General features: G+C 36.7%; 1 protein-coding gene across 1 annotated transcript in view; it reads left to right on the forward strand.

Moving 5' to 3' along the window:
- Window positions 1-25,287, forward strand: part of CWF19L2 (CWF19 like cell cycle control factor 2) — an 84,251-nt gene that overhangs the window by 42,809 nt on the left and 16,155 nt on the right. The window contains exons 11-12 of the mRNA XM_040583967.1: window positions 13,030-13,155; window positions 14,396-14,533. Of these exons, the coding sequence (XP_040439901.1) occupies window positions 13,030-13,155; window positions 14,396-14,533 (264 nt within the window). The remainder of the gene's footprint in view (window positions 1-13,029; window positions 13,156-14,395; window positions 14,534-25,287) is intronic.

The following is a 25,287-nucleotide window of genomic DNA, read 5'->3' on the forward strand; positions in this document are numbered from 1 at the left end:
AAACTTTTTAGACTTCAAACTGATAATACAGAAGCCTTGCAGTATGCTTTGGCACTGGAAGCAAAAGCCATATCCAAATGCCATGCAGCAGCTGGTAGCTGATGGTGCCTTTTTTTCTAGCTCTGTTTTTCTCCTAATACTGTGCTGAATTTCTGCATATTTTTACTGCTGTATCTACTCTTTCACTGTATTTCCTCAGAGTAAGTTCTGGGTTTTTTTTTAACAAATTTGACACTGCCCCAACCCCAAGAAAAACATAAGCAAAAACATTCCTGGAAAGCCTTTCTGGTGCAGTAGAAACTTCCAGTCTGAAATGGAAAGGTAGAACCTTGTTGATGCTTCTCTTGGTCCTTGTGCAGCCTTGGCAAATACATGGTATTAAACCTTTTTGGACTTAATAATTTACATGTAAAACCATTAACGAAAGTGTGAACCATAAGTTACCAATATATTTTCTATGTTTAAGCAATGAAACACAATTGTGTTCAAAATGAAGTTTTGAAAGGAGAATTTGATCAGCCAATGACTGTTGGGAATACCTGGTTTTTAGTGTCATTGCATGTTAGGTAGGATTCATTAGCTGTTGCTACCAATGTAAAGCAGAAGAAATGCCTAGTTCTGTGAAATTTAAGAGGAACAATTAAACTATGCACCTATCATTCTAAAAGGAATGAAGACATTTGGCTTTGTGCCAGCACATCTGGATAGCAGGATATTTTCAGCTAGCAGCACAGCTGGTGAAGTTGTGTGCTGAGATTTTACAGAGGTTCTTCACAGGTGCCACATTGATGGTGTGGAGAGTGGGGCTTCCCACTGGTGTCGGGAATCGAAGTGCCACTGCCAATGTCAGTATTAGCTTTACCAGTCTGTTCTGCCTGTTTAGTAAGGTGATGTTACAGGCTCCTTGCTTTTTCTGGTCTTTGGCTTTCTTCTGATGTCTCCCAAAATAACAGCAGTATATAAAGGCTTGAGGGTATAGATATACACGAGTAGAAGCTTAAAAGGATGCAGCATTGAATCTTTGTTGTACAATGTCTGATTGTCCACATTATTCCTCTTTTTTTTTTTTTTTAAATTCTAAGACCCTTTTCTACATATACTCCTTTAATAATACTTTTTCAGATTGGACTACTACTCTTTCTAATAAAAATGCGTTATTAAGCTCCTTCATATGCCTGAATTACTATTTTTGGTTGGGTTAATCTGTTGCTTTCAGTTTGTAAAATTACCTTTTTTTGATGCTAGTCTGTAAAAATGCCTCACGTACCAGAGCTAAGGTAAATTGCTTTTCCAAATAGTGTGAATATTGAGGCCTGAACATTTTTCAATATTTTTGCAGTATTTTTACTGGACTATTTTATTTACGTGTTACTAAATTTTTATATTTACTTAAGTAAATGCTGTTATTTACATGTGCAGACTTTCTGAGTATCACCTCAGTTGTGTATTACATTTCTGTCTCTGACATGATGAAACAGGAATTTGTGGACTTAAGAACCAACATGCTGCAATACTTCTTTATGGTCTGAGTTATATGTGTTTTGTATCAGATGTTCTTGCCATAGAAACAAGCCAACTAGTCATTAAATTTTTTGAAAATTTTCTTACATCCCATACTTACAGTGGCCCATTGATGATATGGTTAAGTGACTAACCATTTCAAAGCGTAGCTAACAATTAATAATGCCAAACTGCACCTTTAGCACTTTTTAAAAAATTGTGTTTGCAAGGTTATGTGGCTTTCTGGCATCCAATATTATTGTTTAGTTAGATTTAATTGCTTTATTTTTCCCCATTACTAGGCACATTGCTAGACACATTACAAGCTGCTTGAAGTTACACATTACTAGTTCCAATCTTACTTCTACAGGCTGACAGTATGACACTTACTGAATTTGATTTGACATTTGTGTGTGAGTCCATTCTACTCAGGAGATATTATTCTGATTGCCCTATTTCAGAGGTGATCTAAGAAAAGAAGTACTGAGAACAAATAGATTTTTAAATGCAGGCATGATTGGTATATAAAGATAAGTAACCTGACCTTCTTATTCATCTTATTTTGAGTAATAAAAAGTTTAGCTAAAATACCATTTTTTGTAATACTGGAACAAAGACTTGTTGAATTTAGAGGGCAACCAATTTTATAACAGTAAGATGAAATTAAGTTTTTTACATAACATATTATTAACCTGTGTTGCTCACTGACTGGGGGAAAGAAAGAATAGAGACCAAAAAATTAGCAGTTATATATGTACCTAATCCTTTTCTAATAATTAATGTTTTCATTTATAAACAGGAGCTATGGTTTGGAGTTTTGGGTTTTTTTTGGGGGGTGGGTGGGGTTTTTTGGGGTTTTAAGTCTTTTTTTAATCTCATGCTTTATACATAAACATAGCACTACCTGATGAAGATACTTTTATGTAGACTAGTTAATTTCTGTGTTACAGCCTGCATTAGATTAGGTTTTCTAATGATTCTCCTGTTAAGCACAAGGTCCTGATTGCAGCAGACCAACTTTCTGATCTTGTAAAACCTTTTTTTAATCCTCTTTCTATAGTAGCTTAATATCTTTTGAAATTGTATTAGTGATCCTTATTACTGTGTTTACAGAGTCTTTCTTGAAATATTAAATTTTTAACCTAGGTAGAAGTTTGCTCGTGCTTCCCTTCCTCATGCTGCTATTTCTCTTAATCTTACTTGTTTTCTGCTATAAGAAACCCAAATCAAAGATACAAGTTTTATACAGTGGACTGCTGTTACAGACCTGTGACCATTTTAATTTCATCTTGTTCTGAGATCCAAACCTTGGTCTTGCTATGGAGAATGGTCTGCTTGCTGATTTTTATAAGCATCGCCTTGAAGTTGACAGTTCCATGGTTCACAACAAATGGCAGAGTCTGAAGGGTAGCTTAGATGCTTTGAAATCTGTGTTACACGGGGACTCCAGGTACTGACTAGACTAACTCCTCAATGATGGGACATGCCCTTACAAGTAACCAGCACTGAAGGAGATAGATTGCTCCTTCTAAATGGGATTGACTCATCTTTCTCATAACTGTGGTAATTATGTGTAAATGCAACCTGAGAACCTAACAGAAGGGTAACTGAAACGGGAGAAAGTGTAATGGAAGGGAACAGGAGACACCAGTTGGAAGACATAGCTATGTCCATCACTCTGAGAAATCCTAGATGGCTCCTAGACACTTATTTGATATTTTAATATGCAGACAGCCTTTTCCAACAGAGGAATAAGATCATACTCAAAGTATTTCCATTGGCCGGCCATAGACCAAGAGAAAGGAAACGGGTTGTGTAACAGTCTGGCATCTTTGTCCATAGCTTGTGTTTGGTTGTAGAGATTTGTTCCTTGCTTGAAGGCTGTTGCTGAGCTTTGTTATTGCTTCCTTACACTGTGCTTTACCACTTTAGTGTACGTAGCTTTCAGTAAACATTTGCAGACAGTTCTCAACTCCTGCAGCACACAGCTTTTTCTTGGCTCAGTAATTAAAAAAGTTTGGTTTTCCGAGCTCTAGTTGCTCCCAACTAGTGACTCTAAAAATATATTTTCTTTTATTTAGTTATTAACATTGCAAACTAATTCCAGTTGAGTAGATCCTGTCTCATGTGCTTGGCCTGCTTACTCACTTTGTTCAGCTACTCCAGTGCCTGTTCCTCAAATTGAGTCATGTACCTCGTGGCAGAGCTTTTCCATTTCTTCCTGCTGGATTATGGAACAGGCATCAGCTCTGGAGAGTTCAAAATCTTTTTCAGAACTGCATTTTATTTATTTATGTATTTAATTTAAAGCATTTATCTTTCAAAACCAGAGTTGCCTGCTTTGTTTTGTCATTTGGGTGTTGATTGCTGTATAGTGGTTTATATGTTTGGTGAGGACAACTGTGTTCTTTGCATGTTTAATAGGCCTGAAGTAAAGCAACAAACATTTCACTTCTCATTCTGTAAATACACACTATCTTTATTTGTTTCAGACTGTAATTTACATTGTTTGTGTAGCAGTAATCACAAGATTCAGGGATAGTGACTAAGCTTCTGCTCCAGTTTCAACTTTAACATTTAATATGTATCATACTTAAAGTACTTTAGTGTATCTTTTAAACTCTATGTTTTTACTTAGGGATTATTTATTTGATAAGTATTAATGAATAATTACATTACTATCACCAACATGTCTGTTTATAATATAGCAGATGTTTAATATTAAACAATATTTATTTAATAAGTCATTAATTCAGAAATTTGAGAGGTTTAAAGTAAGCTATGTAATGCTATGCCACTGCACGAAGAAATAATACACTCTTCAGATATTAAAAGCAAGTTAAAACAGAAGCAAAAAGCCAGACTCAAGTGAATCTCTGTATAAAACACAAAAAGATAATTATTACCTCCTTTATGAAAGATGGTAACAGTGCCTGGGAATATTTGTAAGGCTTCCTGGACAATTTCACAGTTTGTTAGTAGGAAAGAAAATAGTTACTCCATTCTTGTGCTATGCAGAGCAGCACATAGGTGTTACTATATACCGTGTCATATAGTTGTAGTAATGGAAGCCTATAAATGTTTGAAGACAATATAAACAGATAAAATGACAGTTTTAAGTATACTTTTTCGGTCACATTGGTATCCACCCTCCTCTAAATCCTTCAGAAAACTAATACTTGTGTGAGTCATGGCTTTTCCCTGCAAAGGAACTTTCCCAGTATGCTACATTTGTTAAAGCGTAGAGGAATTCTTTATTATACTTGTGGGAGTTCGTGTATTACAAATGTTAGATGTATTGCCCTGTAATTCCCAGAATCAGCTTCTGACACATTTTAAAGGTTTATGTTGTGATTTCCACCCTCCATTGTTTTTGTACTGAGACCTATTGATGTGATACAATGCATGCTGAATGATGTGGACATTACATACTGGAATTTTTTTTTCTCTAATGAAGCTCTGGATTTTTCTCTAGAGCTCTAGTGAAAAATCATCTCTCCATGGCAGCTTCCTTGAAAACTCCTTTTACTGGTATTTCAATTTAAAGATAATTTGTAAAGTTTATTCTGTTTTTAAAAGAAAAAAGGTTGTTGAATAGGAAAATCTTATGTTTAGAATGCAATTAATTATTTTATTATTCAGATATCATCTTCTAATACTGCTATAACTGTTTGAGCATTTTTTTCCTACCAGAAAGCTTTCTGCTGGTGATGTGTTTAGAAATACCTTTATTAATTATTGTTAGTAACATCCTCCTCAAAAAAACCTTTTGCTTTGCCTTTTTATGTTAATACAATTAGGTTTCTATAGTTAAGCTCTGTTTTTAGTTCAGTTATATTTAGACAGGATTTTGACTTCTGAAAGGTGTCTTTACTTACTAATAACATCTTTAATTTTCTGAATAATCATACCTGGCATATTTGATCCATTAGATTCATCTTGGTTCACAGTATACATTTACTTTTAGTCTCTAACATGACTTCACATTAGTCTTAATGTTGTCCATAATTATTTTATCCTTTTATCTGTTCCTTTTTATTTCCCTTTGATGCACCACTTCTTTTTTTGTAGTTTGTCTTCTAAAGCTAAATATTACTATAATGTTTTGTGTTTTCCTTTTCTCTGGACTATTAAATCTAAGTATGTTGCAGTCAGTCTCATATGCCTTGTGTCAGGACTCTGGATTCTTTGAAATTAGTGTAAAAACCAAATCCTCATAATACCCATGAAAAAACCTGCCAGCTGTTTTTTGTTCTGACTCAAAGAATTCAATTTATCGTATCATGTTTATCCCCTGCATCATTTCACATTGCGTAAATGACAGCCTGACTAAAGTTCTTACTAAAGTTACTAAAACTTACACAGTTTTCAGTGAATCATCTAACAAGTAAAAGGTCCTGTTTGTGTGAAATCCTCAGCCAGTTTCATTTCAGAATCATTGGCAATGCTCTGAATTTTTGAGTTTTCACTGCCACATCTGTGGGTTGTCTTCAGCTTCTAAACTTGTAGAGTTACCCAAGTCTTTAAAGGCCTAGGGCATTTGTCACGTTTCCTGTGATGTGTTCTGCTGGTGCTAACTTCATCTTTGTTTCCCTATCTGCTCTGCATAATTTTTTAAAATTATTACATGTTTCCTTTCTACCTTTCCTTACTTTTTTTTAAATGATTTTCCTCTACATGGTTACCTTGTGTTAAGTCTAAAATATTTAGCCTGTGAGTATTTGTCTTTTCCACCATTTCAAACAAAAAATTGTGCTCATTTCAACCAAACGTTGTTGCAATTCGGTGAGTTTCTTGTTGTCAAGTGAAGTACTCCTTAGGAAGCACACACACACACACACACCCTCACCGCCCCTTTCTGGTTTTTGAAACTTTGCTTTTTTCTTTGACTTTCCTCTTACCCAGCTCATTCAGTGGTTGAAATTGTTTCTACTGTCTTTCACAGTATTGAGCCTTGCTAAGTCCTAGGTTGTTTAAGCGTTACAATATTCATAAATATCTACCTATTTTGTTTGGGTTTATGATTTTTCTTTTAAATCCAGAAAGAAATGACCAGTGCCCTAGCAACTTACATTGGTGACCGTTTTGTCAGTGTATCTAGAATGCCCCATTTGCATTATATCCCATTTAGAAGTGTGGTGTACATCCTGCTGATTTTTAATCATGTTGTATTCCTTCTCCACCCGGCTGTTCTTTGTCTTTGCTCATCTAACGCTGATTGGGTTTTTTGGGTTTTGAAATTCATAGCGCTTTTAATGCTGTAGTAGTAATGACATGAAAGCACAGTCCTCCCTCTCTGGTTGTCTCTGTCTCTAGCCAGGTTTGACCTTTAGCACATGGCAAGTGTGGGGTGGAGGCACACAGCCTTTTTCTCCTATTGCAATGACTCACCTCTCCCTCTCAACAGAGAGAAAACGCCTGATCTTGTGAAAAAGTAACAGCTGAGGCATGTATCTGGCTGATGCTGGGAAGAAGTAGTATTGTATGTATCTTGTCTGAAAGTATCATTATTGTTACAGGAACCAGACCAGTGTTAGAAGTCTTGGTTTGCTTTGCAAAATGAGATTTGCTTTTGGTGATACAGAATAGAGAAGTTTGGCTTACCTAGACAGCTTTTTGTTCCATAACTTCTACCTTCATGTGACTTTTCTTGGAAAAATACAATTAAGCTGTAGAAGCTAGCATACTTAAGTATCTACAGAATTTTCAGACTTTATTGGGGTTTCCAGGACAAGCTTTCATTAGACAAGGATGGCAGATGTAAAGCAGACATCAGTTATTTGGTGGAAAACAGCTTCAAATTGAGCTTAATAGAGTTGTTTATAAGATTTGACAAAGGCTGTCCTAATAGCACCAGATTCAGCGATGTCCCCATTATTTGCTCTAATTTAATCAACTGATTTACCTAAACATCTTTATAGTGTAATCAAGAAGCTCTCAGACTTTTTAATTTTTTTTTAATTATTCTTAATCTTTTAGAAAGTTAAATACTTATTTTTCTGGTGAAGGATTTCTGTCTCTTTTTATTTGTGTGTGTGTATATAGATGTATGTATATCTTTAAGTCTGAGAATATGCCTGTGAAGTAGGAATGTACTACTGTGCCTGTTTAGGAAGGAGTTAAGTTGCTCTGGCTCTTGACAGGATGTCCATCATCTGAACAGTTGTCCGTCAACTGAAAAGGTTGTAAACTTCCATTCCAAATGAGGAGGTAGCTGGTGGGAGCAGATGAAGGTATGGGCTGGGTGCATGAGGGAGGTGACATGGAACAGCACTTAGCACTCCCGTGCTTTACTTATAGGCAGCTGGCAACAATAGTGTATAGTGTAAGCTGCAACTTTAAGTACCTCAAAGTGGAGTTTGCAATAGCTGAGGTGTAATGAAGTATTTAAGCAGTTATTTGGGAAATGGATATATTAATTCTGCTCCCTGGTATTTTGTCTGAAGGCCTGGAATACGTGGGAGTGCTGTCGTCACTGAGCTATATGATAATGCTCCATTTTCGTACATGCTGATAAATTCTGTCTGGTTTAATGAGTCCCCCGTGTCTATTCTTCACTCCTGCTGTACAGGGTTCCTCTTCCTTCTCTCTCTGCTTGTTGGGTAGAGAAGTCATGGGAGACAGATTTGTAATCTTTCTAAGCTGCACTGAAGTTAAATGAGTGAATGGTATTTCTCCAGAATATTATTACAATAAGTTACATTTTTCTGAATTAAATCTGTGGCCACAGCCCTTTTTAATGAACTCAAGAGTGTTAATGAGCACTGGATCTCAACTAAGTCAACTGGGAATAAAACTTAGGGATAAGAGTGCTTGGTCCAGGCATTCCGATTGTCTTTGGATATGGAATAGATGTTAAGCCATCAATCTCTGGTAAAATGGGAGCAGTTTTGGACATGCCAGGAAGCATAACTCAGTATGACTCTGTGACTCCACTGAGAAAAAATTAGGTGCCCTTGAGGTCTTATGTGCTGAGGGGTAGACAAGGAGTTCAGGGATTACGCTTTTCTGTCCAAACTAAGATGACCTCACTTGTAGATATTTCCCTGAGGCAAGTGTTTGCTTCTGGTCTTACAGTTCTGAAGGTGCACAATATAATAAGGATTTACACTCTCTGGCAAAATGTTCCGATTGTACAAGGATCTCCTCTCTGCTTATCAAGTGATAGTGATTTTAATATCCATTCACCTGTCACTGGCTGACAGGTTGAATTTAAGGCAGGCAATTAACAGCTTGCTTCTTGGGTTCTGATGAAAAATACTTGCAGTGTTGATTTTTCTTTATATTAACCTTCTGTATATATGCCTAATGATAAGGACCACTCTGTGAACTTCTTTCTTTCTGATATCCAGCACTTCATGTGTTCACAGCTGTTTGGTTTTTCCTTTTCTTTTAATATATCAGAACTGTCAGTCATAGCTGATAGGGTTTTTTGTTGGTGGTTTTTTTTTTTTTTTTCTATGCCCCCACCACCAGCACCCCCACCCCCTTCAGCTGAAGCAGAGATTAGGAGCTTAAAGCAGAATGGACATGCACTTTTTTATGATAGCATCCCTGTGTCAGCTGTGACATGGATCTTGTGATACCTCTTCACTAGTGATCTGCCTTTCAAGTGTACAATGAAAGTTTAAAAAAACTCAAAGAAACCAGAGGACTAGTTCTGGGTCCTGTCTTCTATTAGTTTGGGTCCTGGGACATGGTGCTCTGTCAACTCCAGTACTGCAAAAAAAAAAAATAAAAAAAATTGTGTTCAGAATGCTGGTAGAGGTAATGAAAGGTGATACCATTTATCTTTAGTTTCCCGTTGGTCTTTATTCAGTTTAAATAAAAGACTTACGTTAGGCAGAGGATTCAGTTGACTGCACTATTTTTAGGTCAGGTGGCTTCTGTTTAGAAGTTTTGGACTCTTGCACCAGTTATAATAAATAAAAAATAAAATACATAATCATGTGGGGTTTTTTTTGGCGCATAAGCCCTATAAAGGTCTCCATGCTTTGTCAGGTAATAGTAATTTGAAATGGCTGGTAAGGTGTGCATTTAGCACTGTTTGTCTCGTAAAGAGAATGGTTGAGAACTTGTTGACTGCAGTAGTAACAGTAAGCAAACTGTTTTTTGCTAGAATAAAAGATTTCTTAGTGCTATCTATTGATTGCAAGGAAAGCAAAGGTAATGTGGAGACTTGCAAAGCTCCACATCCATTGTAAATTAACAGTTGTATTTTGTTCTATGTAAATAACATGGGAAATCTGCTTAAAGACTGTTTTGTATCTGTAACAATGTTAAATATTAAAATGTAGAGTAGAAAATTGCTGGAAAAATTCTAGCTAATAGTACAAAAGATGTTAAACAGAAAATACATTTGCAAGAATGTTTAGTTTTATGGAGGGAGGGAAATGATGACTTTCTATATGCATTTTTTACTATATGACTGAACTGATTATTTCTCTCAACCATGTTTCAAGGCTACATACTTATATCATTAAATAAGTGAGAGTTATTTCAGAATGTTATTCTATGTACGCTGTCCAGAGCTAGAGCAGTTTTGAGAGAATGAATGCTTAAGCTTGTTTCAGTTGCCCATTTCCCTCTGTAATCTCACTAGTTTATGGGATCTTTTGAAAATGATTTTTTTGCAAATCCTCTATGGGTAGTAAATTGGTGCAATAAATTGCACGTGCATGATTAAGGGTAGCATTTTGGCCTCTAGAATTCTCATTACTTTGTATAATGTGTGAGATGGCAGGTCAGGATGTGATTAGCTGGCTCGCAAACTTGTTTTTTGACATGCTGTCAACCAGGGATCCCATCTTTTTTCTACAGAACTGCCCCCTGGTCTTTCTTCAACCTTTGTCAATGCATGAGTTTGTCCCAAGGTGCAGGCCTTAGCATTTGTTGGGGTTCCTGTCAGCCTTTTCCTTAAGGTTGTTGAGCTCCCTCAGAATGGCAACCGTACCCTCAGCCATGTCCCCATTCCACCTACTTGGTGTCTCGGCAAATGTGCTAAGAGCATGTTCTGTTCCATTGTCCAGGTGTTGAAGTTGAGTTTTGTTGATAGAGATCAGCACCTAAGGAATGGCATCTGTAACGATTTGCTAGTTAAACTATGAGGAGTGCCAGTTACACTTTGAAGTATTGACAGCTGCTCTTTGAGCCTGGTAATCCCAACAGTTTTCCACCCATCTTGCAGTCTACACATCCCTGCAATTTAGCAATGAAAATACTATGAGATTGCATTGAAAACCTTGCAAACTTCAAGGTAAAAAACGTCCCTGGTAGTTCCCTTGTGCACTAAGCCAGACATCTCACTGCAGCGGGCAGATTTATTTGGCATGGTTTGCCATTTGCAAATCCATGTTGGCTGTTCCCAGTCACATTACCACTGTTCTTGTGCTTGGAAGGGGCTTCCACAAGGACTTCTGTAATTGTTTTGGGACTGAGGTGAGGGTGGTCATCTTGTTGGTCCCCAGGTGTTTCTTGTTTACCTTTTTGAAGGTGATTGCGTACATTTGCAGTTTTCTTGAGGCATCCACTGATGACCACTACTCCTCAGATGAGATAGGGAGAGACCTCTTGCCCAGTGGAATATATGCATCCCGTCTAGATCCATAAGCTAGCATATTTCCAGTTTGCTTAAGTGGTCCTTAAGTTGATCCTTCTTTCCTGCAGGTAGTACTTCTGTCCCCCAAACTCTTCTGCTAGGCACTAGGGCCTGAGAAATCCAAGAGCAGACCTTGCTGGTAAAGACTGGCAAGGTATGGAGTGTCTTAGCATCTTTCATGTCCTTTGTCACTAGGTCTTTCCTCTCTTTCAGCAGTGGACCTGTGTTGTCCTTGCTTGTAGAAAGGTATCCAGCATGCTTGTAGAATCCCTTCTTTTTGTTCTTTGCATTTTTTGCTAGTTTGAGCTTCAGCTGTGGTTTTCCTAATTCTGTTCCTTCATGCCTGGAAAGTGTTTCTGTGGTTCTCCTGGGTATTTTGTCTCAGGTTCCACCTTCCGTAAATTTCCTTTTTATTTTTTAATTTCGTTAGAAGTTCCCCATTTAGCCAAATAGCAGATCAAATGGACCTTTCTCATCCTTTGTGGAGGTTGTCCTTAAAGATCAACCAACTCTCTTGGGCACCTTTGTCATTTGTGACCATCTCTTATGAGAATCCAGCCAAGCTGATCCCTGAATAAGCTGAAGTCCATTTTCCTATTATTCAGGATTTTTCCTTTGCTCTGTTACTTGCCTTCCTCACTTCCTGTAGAATCTTAAGTGCCACTGTCTCATGGTTGCTTCAACCAAGGCAGCTGCTGACTTCCACATCCCTGATTAGGCTGTTTGTTTTTTGGTTTGGTTTTTTTTTTTTTAATTTATGAGTAGGAAACTCAGCAGAGCAATGCTCCTACTGTTTGTTCAGTATTTGTGTCCATACTTGTTCTTAGCGTGTTTGAAATCTGAATTGCTTGTGCCCTACTCCAGCAGATGAAATGGTGGTTGTGGTGATTCTACTCCACCATGAGAACCAAGGGTAAGTGTATGAAAGCTTCCCTTGTTGCCCTGGCCTGTGTGTGCCTCTCACCTCACATCTCCAGTACCTCAGGAGCTTGGTTATGTCAGGTTTGAAAGATACCCTTCTCCTGATTCCCAAATTTCTTTTGATATGTAGAAACAGTAGTTAAGTACAAGTATAGTTTATGTGAGACTGAATGTGTTTGCTATCCAAAGGCAAGTGACTTATTTGGCATATATCAGGTAAATGCCTGTTTTTGTTGCCCTATATTTCAGCACACAAAAAGATGATTAAAATGTTTTCATTTCTACCGAAGTCTATAATTTAATTTGCCCTAAATAATCAGTGTACATCTACTCATCTGTTTCTGCTTCACCAAAGGAGGAGATACTTGCATTAAACTGTTTGCATTTCCTACTCTGCATATCCTGGAACAAATATTTTTAAAAATTCAGAATTACATTGTGATGGAGGGATCTGTACTGGTAGTAGGTGCAGTGAAGGGAACAAAAGTCTGAGCTAATGGAATGTGTTGAAAAACAATAGCTAATGTTTTTGGTAATTTGTTAGCCAAGTTTTGAAAGGAAAAAAATACACCAAACACACATGCACACACAAAAAACCCCCAACGTCCCCGATCCACAGAAAGTCAAGAAGTGGTAATGTGCTGCAGCTTTGATGATGGTGTATATTAATGCAATAGTATTTATTTAGGTCATCAGAAGCATTGTATTTCTTCTGGGGATGAAGCTTTGTGAGAAACACCCAAGAACAAAAACTTGGTTCTTTTTGGAAAAAATTGTTAACTCTGCACTTAACTAGCTGAGTATATTTTAATATTCTGTTCTTTTTCAATGTGGAAAAGAATACCTTGTATAAGGTAGTAGTCTGCTTTGAATTATAATGAACATTAAAAGTGTAAAGAGTCTGTTATTTACTCTTTAGGATTTTAAGCATTTATTTAGTGTGGATTAGGTGTTTCTTTCAGTTTTGCCTGTATCATCTGTTTCAAAATATATCTTAAAACCTGACACAGGCTTCAAGCTGTCAAGAAGCTGAACAAGTGGTCCTTGTCAGAACAGATCAAAGTGGAAGGGCATGGCCTGTGACTGCATCGGCTGAACCACAGGAGCCAAAAGGAGGACGACGAAAGCGACAGATGGTAAGTTTTACAAATGTGAGTTTTAAAGTGTAATTCTAAGATGATTTTGTAGTGTTGCTTTTATGATTCCTTAATTAATATGAGTGTCTCATCAGAATGTCAATAGGTAGTTAAAAAGTTCCTTTCAGAAGATGGTTGTAATTAAGTGTTAGAGTACATATTTATTAAGCATATATTATGTTTATTTTCAGACTGTGTTTCTCTGGGGATCGCTTTAGGGCTTATTTAAATGCACATTCGAGGAAAAGTTTTTCAAGTTGTCACAGTTTCTTAGCCAAAATTTATATTACATAAAATTATGTAAATATGGAAAATCAGCAGAGGTGAATATTTCCAAAATAAGACAGATTTTATGGAGATACTCAGGTCTCAGGGCTAATTTTCCTTTTCTTTTGATCAAAAATACTGCTACCACTGATAATTAAAAATATGACCTAATCTTTGTAACAAAATGCTGTAGGAAACAGAAACTTGGAGGCTGGAGCAGTGTTTTATTCTTAGGATAATTGCTTGCAATAGTAAATAAACTAATATTTTTTTTCTTCTTGGGATAAGAGGAGATGACAATACCTCATATTTCTAGCAAGCATGTTCTTGATTAGGACGGATCAGTTTGTAACACTGCTGTGGAGGAGTGAAAGGCACAAGAGCGTGAGGAATTGGTTGTCATCCTCCTGGTGTTTCCATTTTGGAAAATGCTGTCTTGCTTCATGTTAATGACCATTCCCTATGCTCCTTCAGGATTTAGTTTAGTCTTGCCCTAAAGGACAAACTCTGTCCTCTTGTTCACTCTAAGATGGCAACATTTCCCAGTAGAGGTACCACATCTGTACAAGTTTTCAGTACTGTCTGCAGCTGCTGTGTTTCAGTAGCATCTATGACCTGACAGTTCAAAAGCTTCTGTAAATAATGAAGATTGTTTTTTGGAATGTTCAAATTTTTGAGCTGATTAACTGTTTCAGTGAATTACTGTACATCTCTCTTGAGTGGTAATGGACCCTCTGATAGCTTAAGGATATAAATGATACGATTGTGAGAAGAGTCTATATTTTTATTTAGATGTACTGATGCAGTGGAAGAAAGGGGAAGATGTTCTTTTCTGTAGCAGCAAGCCCAATTGTCTCAGCTGTCTTTAGCTTGATTCATGATTCTTTAAACTTCTGGAAGTTACGAGGATCTAAATTTTATAGTTGATCTTTCTCACTAGGTTAATACTTACTTTCAATATGTTTGTTTCCAGGTCCCTACTCATGTAGATAAAGAACGAGTAAGGTATTTTCAGGATGATGATAGTATGAACCTGAAGGATTTGGTCAAAAATGAGAAGATGAGAACAGCAGAGGATCAAAACTCACTGTTCATGCGTATGACATCAAAGGTAAGGTGTCACGTGTATGACTTTTTAATCAAGCATTTTGTTATTGAAATATCAGGGAACACATGAGGCCTCCATGCTCGAGGTGTGTTGCTTTTCGTTGAGAGTTCTGATTGTCTTGAATAACAATCAAGTCTGTTGTAAGGTGGTCCTGGTAGGTGTCATCAAAGTGATGGAAACCTGCATGCACGCAGGAAATGTGGTGGGTTCAGTTTCTTCATAGAGATCATTTTCCTGTTCCTCTGCCTGTAGAATTTGATACTTTTGAGGTGAACACTTAGTGTCTTGTGCATTAATAGGTTACTTATGCCCAGCAAAGCAGGTTTTCCCCAAATCAGAATAAAAGCAGCATTTCCTTAGCGTTTAGAATGTCTCTTCCACCATGAATTTACAAGAATCAATGAAATTTGAAGCAAACTACCTGAAATTCCATCAGGATGTCTTGGATAATGATATAATTTATGCTCAGAGGCCACACAGATTTATATGTTATGGTTCCATGAGTGATTCCACTTAAAAGAGCAGCCATCTTACAGACAGATCTGTCTTTCAAACTGAGTAGTAATAAAGGATACTTTCTGTGCTTGATGTAAGTGTTTGATAGCGGTGATTTGCAATAGCTATGACATGCAGTTTCTCTAGCGTGCTTCAAATTTTACTAGGTTATTGTTCCAGTTTTTTGTGCACCACTGAGCAGGTTTGAAAAAGCTTGTTAGCATGGAATTAGTATCATCACAGACAAAATTTGTTTTTCCATTGTCTAGAAGGCAGACAAGATCCTGGAGAGTATGTTTTGATTTGTGTGGTTTTCTTTTTAAAATTCTCCTCCTTCAGGCAATACTTAAAAGAATTGGAAAAGCCATGATAGTGCCCAGGAGAACATACTTAACTTGGTGCTGTAAACCATCTGGCAGGAAGTTTGGAGCCATTATCAGAACTTAGTGTGGTTTATGCATCTTCTTATTAGCTGCTTCTGGTAGCAGTTCTCATTCTCTCTCACTGGCATACTCAAAAAAAAGTGATGCCCTTGGGTCCAGTTAAACAAACATGTCTTGTTGCCGGTATTCGATTCCCTCCTTTACCTTCTCTTCCAAAAAAAACCCCGAACACATAAAACTTCCCTTCAAGTCTGTGTAATAGTGCAAACTATTAACTATGATTAACTAGCATATCTGTCATGCAGACATTTACAAGTAAATGAAAATATAAGGACACAATAAAACTTTGTAGTGTGCACATCCTATGATAATAAGCATAACAAAGAGAAATTGTTGCCATTTTCTCAAGGGCCTTATTAATTTTGTATTGCCTTGGCTCCATTAATTTTCTTTAGAAGAGGTAACTTTCATGAAAAGTGGTTGGAGTATGTGTGTATGAATGCCTATATTAAAACATAAGTGGAATAGAATTTTGAAAAAATCTTTAACTTGAATCTGGGCATTGAAGGTGAGTTTGTATATCAATATTAATGTGTCTTTCTGAAATTATTATTAACATGCTTAATATCTCTTGTGTTCATGTGACTTCTTCCATTGAACCATTTACAGGATTGCTTTTTGTTCTCTGATTCTTTTCAGAGGTGTGAAAATAAAATCAAGCTAATTTGAGCTGCCTGTGTTCGGTAGTAGCAAATGTTTTCAGTGTCCCTGTGAAGACTTAGTGGAGAGTGCTCTCAAAAAGAGAAATATTTCTTTGCTTTGATTTTTTCCAAACTCAAATGAAAGGCCATGCAGACTTTTCAGAGAAATGTGTGAATTTATACACTGAAGTACTTGGCTTGCCCCTGAAATTTCTAAACTTTGTGAAAAGTATTGTTTGTATATTCATATATTGGTTCCGAGTTTCTTCACTTCAAACTGGAAATAATGTTTGACTCTTAGAGCATGTTGAGGAGTTCTTGGTTTACTTTTTGTATTTTTAATATTATATTAAATAATTATTAAGGCAAGAGAGACTAGCAAACTTGAAGGGAGATCAAAGATTTCTGTATTATTTAGTTTGTAAGTCATCAAAAGGAAAATTCTGATAATAATTCTTTGTAACTTTTTGTTCTGTTCTTTTTTTCCTATTCAATTTTGAAATGCTGTGAATTTTCCAAGTTCTCGATGACCGAGACAATGCAAGAGCAGCTATATGAGAGATTTGCTCAGCCCAGCATTCCGTGTCCAACAGTGACTGCTTAGGAGGGAGTGTAAGAAAGGTCACGTTTCAAATGATGTAGTCTTTATGTACTTCCCTGGCCTTTAGCAGTTTGGAAGTTTTTATGGACCTCCTTACCTGGTATTTCGCTCTGCTTTTCTTTATGGATAGTTATGTTAATTGGGGATTGGACTAAATACCCCCTGTAACTTCCTTTCTGTGGTTCGTCATCTCCCATTCTGTCATCTGTACCTATTGCTAAAAGGCATGAGCTGTAATTATTGAATTTGAAGAAAACAGAAAACCCAATCCTGTATGCATAACATCTTTGGTTAGCGTTCTAGTACCTGTGCAGCCAGTTCCTCAAAGATTTTAGTTACTTGCACTGTAAGGATTTCTGGGACAATGGTGAAATTGGATCCATTCAGGAAATGGTGCAGAAATGGCCTGGCTCGGTATGTAGCTGTTTTAAATATAAAGGTTCTGTACAAATGAGGGTGAACTTTGGCAACTGAATTTCTGCATCTGTATAGCAGAGGAAAATGCAATATAGTGTTTAACTTCTATATAGAAGCAATTATGAAGAAATGTGGAGTCTATTTAATGGGAGTTTAAAATGAGTACATAAAGAGAAAAATGCTTGCAGGGGACTGTTATGAGGGGATCTCCAGTACTCAGTGCTAATTAAACATGTATGCCACTGGTGAAAACATTCTAAGGGGGGGAACACCCTACCAAAATTGGATGAAACTTTATTTAATTGTTTTTATTTAAAAGTAAGTCCAGGGGTTGATAAAAAGAAGAATAAAGAGCTTCTGGAGGTTAAAAGAAAAACCAAATCCAGAACCCAACCGTTATGTAAAAAGTACGTGTCATATCTGAGTAAGGAGAATGGAAAAGAGCCCAGCAGGCTTAGAAGTAAGCTTTGATAAGAAAGATTGAAAAACTATCTTGAGGGAATTATTTTAAGTAATTATTTTCAGTTTGAGAAAAGCATAAAGCTAGGAGTTAAGCTCAGTGGAAGCAAGAAGCCTGCAGGAATGTGATGTTGAAAAAACCTGTTCAAGGTATAATTAGAGCATTTAGGAAAGATAAGTGCATACCAGAAGAACTAATGAACTCTTTGCATTAATATCCTCGATAAATGAGGTTAGAGCGAGTCTTTTGCATGAGCTGTTATTGACAGGGATTAAGTGAAAAACTATCTCAAGTTAACAGTGTCAGTAAAATGAATTTTAGCTCAAATTTATAGAAATTCATTATTTTAAAAAGAAACTTGAATTTGAGATTAATAGTAACAAATGGCTAGAACTGAATGGTCCTCACTAAAGTGGTCTGAAAGAAGTCATGTGTGACATGCTGAACTGTGAACTGCTGAGTGTAATATTCATTCGGAGGAGCTGAAGATGGCAAGTATAATGGTGATCTTTATAAAGAAAACAGAAGGCAGGAGTAAATGGTTGGTTTTTATTCTAAAATAGATTACCAGTGGATTCATCAGGAGTCCCTTCTGTTCGACACATATACGAACTATCTGGAGGAAGGGATACTTTATGATCTGAGAATTTGTTCGTGTTACATAATTATTCAGGACTGTCAAAACCAGATCACTGTAAATTGTAAATTGTAGTATTTTGAAATACAAAGCTGAGGTTTTTCTAACTTTGTGAAACATACCTAAACAGATTCTTAAGATTCACTTTAGAGAGTTGCTGGAGAGATGTACATATTTTAATGATATGAGTCATCTGTCCTATTTTGAGTGCCGTCTGAAAGACATTTTGGGTATAAAAGGAATTAGGATTTCTAGCTGAGACACAGGCAGTTATGCTATAGACCTCTCAAGTAAGGAGAAGGAGATACCACCATAAATATAGAGGCAATAAATTCAGCTGAAAGTTAGGGCTGATGAGCGCAAAATTATGGTAATCATGAAGCTGAGTGAAGCCGTAACTCTGCATATACCACAAGAGGCTGTAACTGCTTGATTTGAGAGTCATTGGAAGTCTGCAGACATCTCAGTGCTGGTGTGATTAAAGAGAAAGAGAGTTTTGGAGATTGTGAAAAAAGGGAATTTAGGAGCAATTTAGAACATGAAAAGCTACGATAGTGCACCCATAGCCTGAATACTACCCAAGCTTATAAAGCGTACCCTGTGGTCAAAGGCACAAAATGTGAATGAAACCTAAGTAAGCAAAATTTCTTCAGCTAGGGGTGGGGGGCAGAGGTGGGGCGGCGTGTTGGGGGCAACTGGTAGACTAGAACACACAATTAGCATAAAATATTATTAGAAAATAACTATTTTCGTTTCTTGCATGTGAAGTGCTCACAGAGCAGAGTTTAACATGAAGGAGGTGTTTGGGGTTTTTTTATTTTTCAGTGAAGAAGGAAATTGTAGAACTCACACTATAGAGCATGACATGCTGTGGAGGCCTTAATTGTAAGTGGGAGGAAAAAGATACAGTAACTTTGAAGTACAGTTTAATTGGTAAATATTAAATAGGGAGATCTAGACAGGTTTTGGTTCAGGATTTCCACAGTGAAATGCTGAGCTGCAAGTGTGTAGCAGGAGTGTCTCAGTTCTACGTACTTTGTTTATGCTTTTCCCCATACATGTTAGCCATGGCTGGAGAATGATTTTGCAGCATAAAATGATCATGCTGGATTAGAGCAACAACTAAGTTTAGTATGTTTCATTCTAAAGGCTTCTTTTTTCTTTTTCTTTTTTTTTTTTTTTTTTTGTTTGGGTTTTTTTGATTTTGTTTAAAGATAAAATTTGTTAATAATTGTAAAAGACTGGATTGCATTTCCTGGCTTATGGAACTGCTTTATTTTAGTTTGGGAAGGCTCTGAAGTGCCTACTGACTCCAGTAAGCTTTGGGTCAGATGCTGTGTACTGTGTTTCTTTTTTGTTACCAGGCAAAGGTGCGCTACATCATTTTATTTTATTAGAACAAGCTTCCTGAATGAATAGCTAGCTCTTGACTAATCTTTTAAGGTTAAACCATGTTACTGATTTACTAGCAAAGTGTGCTGGAGCATGTGCTCAAGGTAGATGTTTTGTCAGTTACTGTTGCAATGTATTTTTTGTTGTCCAGATTTTAATGTGTGGTACTGAAGTCCTCCAGTCTTATGCAATGTCACATTTAGGTTTTGAAGGTAATTTTGTTTGGCTTTTATGAAAAGTAATGTCATAGATGCCAGTTTTTCTTCTCTGTTAAAATCTGAAATGCTTTTCATAGTTTCTGTACAGGTGATTCCCAGCTCTTGTCACTGCAAAATGTGATGGTCTACTCCAGATGGTGCTGTTTCTTGATCCTGAATGAAGAAACTGGCTCCTCAGCATCCTGAGTTTTCCATGTCTTTCCATGTCTGTAGAATGCATTCTTGTTCACAGCATTACACATCAGTTTCACCGCTGAAGTGTTGGCAGAAGCCTGAAAAATTTGGTTGCCACCGTAGATAGTCTAGATGGTTTCTTTATGTACTTTATAAACCTGTACTACACAAAGTATCTGCATTCATCTGTGGCTCAATGAGACAATCTTCAAAAATCTTGCTTCTTTCCTAAGTGGATTCTGCAAGGTGTTTTATGCCCAGCAGGAAGTCTAGCAACCAAACCTCTTTTGTCAGTTTTAATTTGATAACATAGTACACAAATTTGACACTTTACTTTCTCTTTGTGACTTCATTTGAGAAGTGGAAAAAATATCCACAAAAATGAATCTGTTATCTTTCAGAAGAGCGGTGGGAGCAAACTGCTGGAAGTCCATAATCCTACCTAGGATGAGAGAAGGGAGATCCTATCCCTTAAACTCTATTGAATAATTTCATTCATCTTATCAGTCCAAACTGCTTTTGTTGACTGATTGTTGTGATTTCCTAGCAGTGCCTACTGGGATGGAAGTTATCTACTGCAGACAAGGCAATTGCTCTTGAAGAATGAAATATGGGGTATATTTTAACCACAGCCTTCCTAGAAAGATCTCTACTGTACGATTGGTTCTCATTACAGTGGTGTTTTTGCTTTCACAAGTTTTAATGTCAAATCTGATGCTAATGTGATTTGCGGGAAAACGTGTTTGATGGGTGGCTTGTCCTTGGGTTCAGTTGGATGCCTCTTTTTAGCTGAATGGAAAAAAAAAACCAAAACTTGTTTTAATTATCCAAAATTATATATATATATAAAAAAAAAATTACATTTCTTAGTTGTAAAATTGCTGGCTGCTCAGCCAAGTAAAACTAGACTGAACTTAAGGATCTTCTACTGCCATAATATAGTCAAATATGTCTGAGTTGTTTTTTTTTTTGTTTAGAGCTTCTATCTTATGGTCAGATTATATTCTTCCCTGTTGTCTGTATCTTGTTCAGTCCAGTGAATGTTCAGTGTTTGGTAGAAAGGTGGCTTTCCAGTCCTTACAACGCTTTGGTGTTCAGTGTGATCACCCTTATTATCACCTTTAATCCAGTGTGAATTTACCAGTGTGAACAGAGGAGCCTAAGTCCTCTGTGTCGTCATCACCTCAGTCCTGTGCAGCGTGTTTACTGCTGTGACATGTGGGACCATCCAGCAGTGTAATTCCCCATGCAGTTGTAGCTGTGGTCAGCTGTGGTTACCGCTAAGCGTATGGACTACAGCACTATTATTTCCTTCATGGATTTTCCCAGGGTTCTTATCACTTTCCCAGGCTATGCCAAAAAAAAAAATATTCCAGCCACACACGGCTGTTGAGGACAGAGGAAATGGGCACTGCTCTCATAAATGGGAACAGAATGAGAATGGTTGACCAGCATATCCTCCAGCTTTTGCACAGCTGAATGCTCTGCTCCACATGAATATCACTTCCCTAATATTTAGTGTTTTAATGGTATTTCAAATCATATACAGAACAGTTGTTATGAATCTCTGAAGATAATGTTGTAATTGCAGTTTTGTAAAGGAGGATGGGGATGTTGTGATAGAAAGACATAATTCATAAAATAATTTACTTTCTTAAATTGGCCTTGGAAGAAATATCGGTGCATAGGCCCAGAACCTCTATCTGTGAAACATCTGTCTAATGCCAGTGGCAAATGATGGTCTATATAACGTCTCCTGCCTGACTCCCCCTCAGATTCACAAACTAAACATATCTTGTGGTCAGGCCATACTTATCCTTAGAAGTCTTTTTCCCATCTGTAGAGTTTCCTTTTCTCAAGAGCTCCATGAGATCAGATGGAGGGAAAATGCCATCTCCTTGCTAATTCTTTACCTGTTGAGCCTATGTTTTAAATTTAGATGAAAAGTGAATTTTGATTTGTCATTCCTCTCTTGCTCATTCTTCTTTTTCTAGTCTTGATTCTAATACAACCCCGTTGTACTTGAGACTGTTACCTTCTGTTACTTTTTACCTACGTCAAAGCAGGTTGGTGTGGATGTCAGTTGTCTCAGACAGTTTGAAGTACAGCCTTTCCTACAGCCACCCCTTGCATGCTGTCAAATCTATGAACATCATGGAAAAGCCCCAGATCTTTTAATTTTCAGTGGTGAAAAAGCTTTTTTTTAAACAAAAATCAAATCCCCAACAATAATCTTCTTGATATATGGAAAAAAGCAGGCCTTAAAGTCAGATTCTTTCATATTTCACTGTTACACTTAAGGAAAAAAAAAAAAAACACCTGTTTGAAGTTACTTTATTTCTACTTGAGCTTGGACAGCAGTTTGGGCTCTCACTGCTATGGAAGCATGACAATGGGATACAAAAAAGTCAACAAAATATTTGAAAACTGATTATTTTTTTTCTTGCCAGTTTTAGAGTACAAAATATGTGTGAAGACTTAGGTTTTCATTACTGATAGCTTTAAGTACTCTCTGTAGTTCCTTCTGGCCTTGACTGTTTTAAGTAGTTCAGTTTTCTCAAATTCTTGCTGTTAAGACTTATGTAATACTTTCACTTATGTCAATAGATGCTTGTGGGTGTACAGAGATTGATTTCTATAATGCTACTTCAATATAAATTACCTTCTATATGCATACATAAATTCTACTAAGGCATTTTTTTTTCTTACATTTTACTAAAAGCAAGTGAGAAAGATTAACTCGCGTTGTTCATCAGACCATTTAAATTTTGTCTGTAAACTCCTTTTATTTAGAAATCTGCAGTAATCCATAACATGAGTTTAAACAGAAAAAAAATTAAGCAGTGAATTTAAGCAGTGTCCCCTGGTTGGACAGGGAGGAGAATCGGAAAAAAAGTAAAACCCACGGGCTGAGATAAGAACAGTTTAATAATTAAAATAAAGTAAAATATTATAATAGTAATTGTAATGAGAAAGGAAGAAGAGAGAAATGAAAACCAAGTAATGCACAGTACAGTTGCTTGCCACTGCTGACCGGTGCTCAGCCAGTCCCTGAGCTGTGACAAGCCCCTCCCGGCAAACTCCCCCCAGTTTATATACAGAGCATGACGTTCTATGGTATGGAATATCCCTTTGGCTAGTTCAGGTCAGCTGCCCTGACTGTGCTCCCTCCCGGCTTCTTGTGCACCTGCTCCACGGCAGAGCACGGGGAACTGAAAGTCCTGGATTCAGTGAGTGCTGCCTAGCAGCAACCAAAGCATCAGTGTCTTACCAACACTATTCTCATACTAAGTCCAAAACACAGCACTGTACCAGTTACTGGGAATGAAATTAACTCTGTCCCAGCTGAAACCAGGACAGTTAGTAATGCTGACTTTCATTTTATGGATTTAGTAAAGACATATGCTGGTATTACATGTTTGCAAAAGGAGAATTTGCATGTTTCCATGCCTTAGTTCTGAAGTCTGTAAAATGGAAAATTGCTTTCAGCCTTATCTCATTTTTCTTGCTTTACAAACCAACCTGTTGCACACCTTTGCATTTCCATTACCATAAACCAAAATAATAGTCTAAAAACATTGTAAAAGCTAAAATGAAAAATGTTGGTGCTGCTACCATTATGTAATAAAGCTTTTTCTTCTTTTTCTTTACATGGTGAAGCCATTGTAGCACAGTATTTAAGAGATGTGGTAAAACTAACAGAGCTCTGGTGCACTGTTGCATTTTATATTTACATAAGGATCTAAGCATGTGCATGGTTTCCTGTGAAAAAAATAATATGAAAACCAAAGAGAAAGTAATTTCAAACACCTTGTTCTGCATTCTACTACATTTCAGTTCAATGCACTAAACAACTTCAGTTTGTGTGGACAGTTAAAGCTGTTCCTGCATGTGGAAACAAACCAACATCAGTGACAGCTGGGTTAGGAAAGAAGACCTGTGAACAGGAGGAACTGTGTAGATGCAGCCCATATTAAATGACTGTGTAAAACATTTGGCATTCTTTCTGAATTACATTAAAATTACAAGATATGTTGCAAATGAAGACTTGGGCAGGACAATCTTTTCTAGGCGTTAAAGTTATGGCCAGGGATAACTGTGAAGTTAAATGCTAATCACACTTTTAATAGCAGAATTACGTGGCTGAAGGTATTTTATTTGGTTTACATTTCACTGACTTGCATATAAAGTTTTATATGTCCTAATACCTAATTATAGCAAAATCTACAGTTTTCAAATTGCTGAAACAAGAAAGAGCTTGGTCCATAACCACTGAGCAGTACTGTCTGTTTTTCCTTGACTTCTGCTGCTCAAAGATAGTCCTGAACTACCTTGCTTATCACGATGATTCATGTTTTCCTGCTGCTAGTAACATAGGCCTTACATCAATGCACAGAGTGCTTTTGTTAAAATCCTTTGATACTATGTGTTTAAAATATTATTTATTTTACTGGGATGTTAGGCTTGGGAAGTGCCTGTATGCTGAATTATATACTGAATTAAACCTAGAAATTCAGATGTCTGTGCTCTTAGGGAGATTGGAGTTGTAATAAAGTTAACATGATAAAATTCTGTCTTGATTTGGCTTAAGCAAATGCTATTTGAGATCAGAAAGACTATTTTCTGAGGTGATTTTGTTGTAAACAATAGATGCTAAATGCCAAATAAATTTCATGAGATGTATTCATATGTCATTTAGGTCTATATTCTAAAATAATAGTTTTTTCTTCTTCATTGCAGCTTCTCAAAATATGAGCACAACATTCCACAAATATTAACTCTGTCATTTAAAGTTGAAGACGTCAGTGTTGCCATGACAATTTAAAACTAAACTGATACATTTTATACAATCTATGGATGTTTTTTCACAAATTTTCTAAGCAGATGCACTATTATTAGCTTATATGGAAGTGACTTTATCTATGATTGTGTTAGTGAGAGAACAGGAAAAGCAGAAGTTCAGTAGCTGCTTACAAAATAGAACAAGGAAGGAAGTGGAAAAGTAAGCATACAAAAAAGGTGAAAATAACCCACACTAGAAAGATGCAGGTATATTTTGTTACCATGCTAATTGTGTTCAATGAAATACCCTGTTTCATCCCCAAATTTCAGAGGAAATTTGAATACTTCTGAGTATGTTGTTTTGCCCTCTTATATAGGAATAATCCCTGATGATTAGGAGTTCCGTCTCTTGAGATTTCTTTTCGGTATCATAGTAATATTAAATCCTTCAGTAGGGATTTCTTTCTAAAGGGCGCACCCAAAGAGCAAGGAATAGC

The sequence above is a fragment of the Falco naumanni genome, chromosome 2 (assembly GCF_017639655.2).
Source record: "Falco naumanni isolate bFalNau1 chromosome 2, bFalNau1.pat, whole genome shotgun sequence".
Lineage (NCBI taxonomy): Eukaryota > Metazoa > Chordata > Aves > Falconiformes > Falconidae > Falco > Falco naumanni.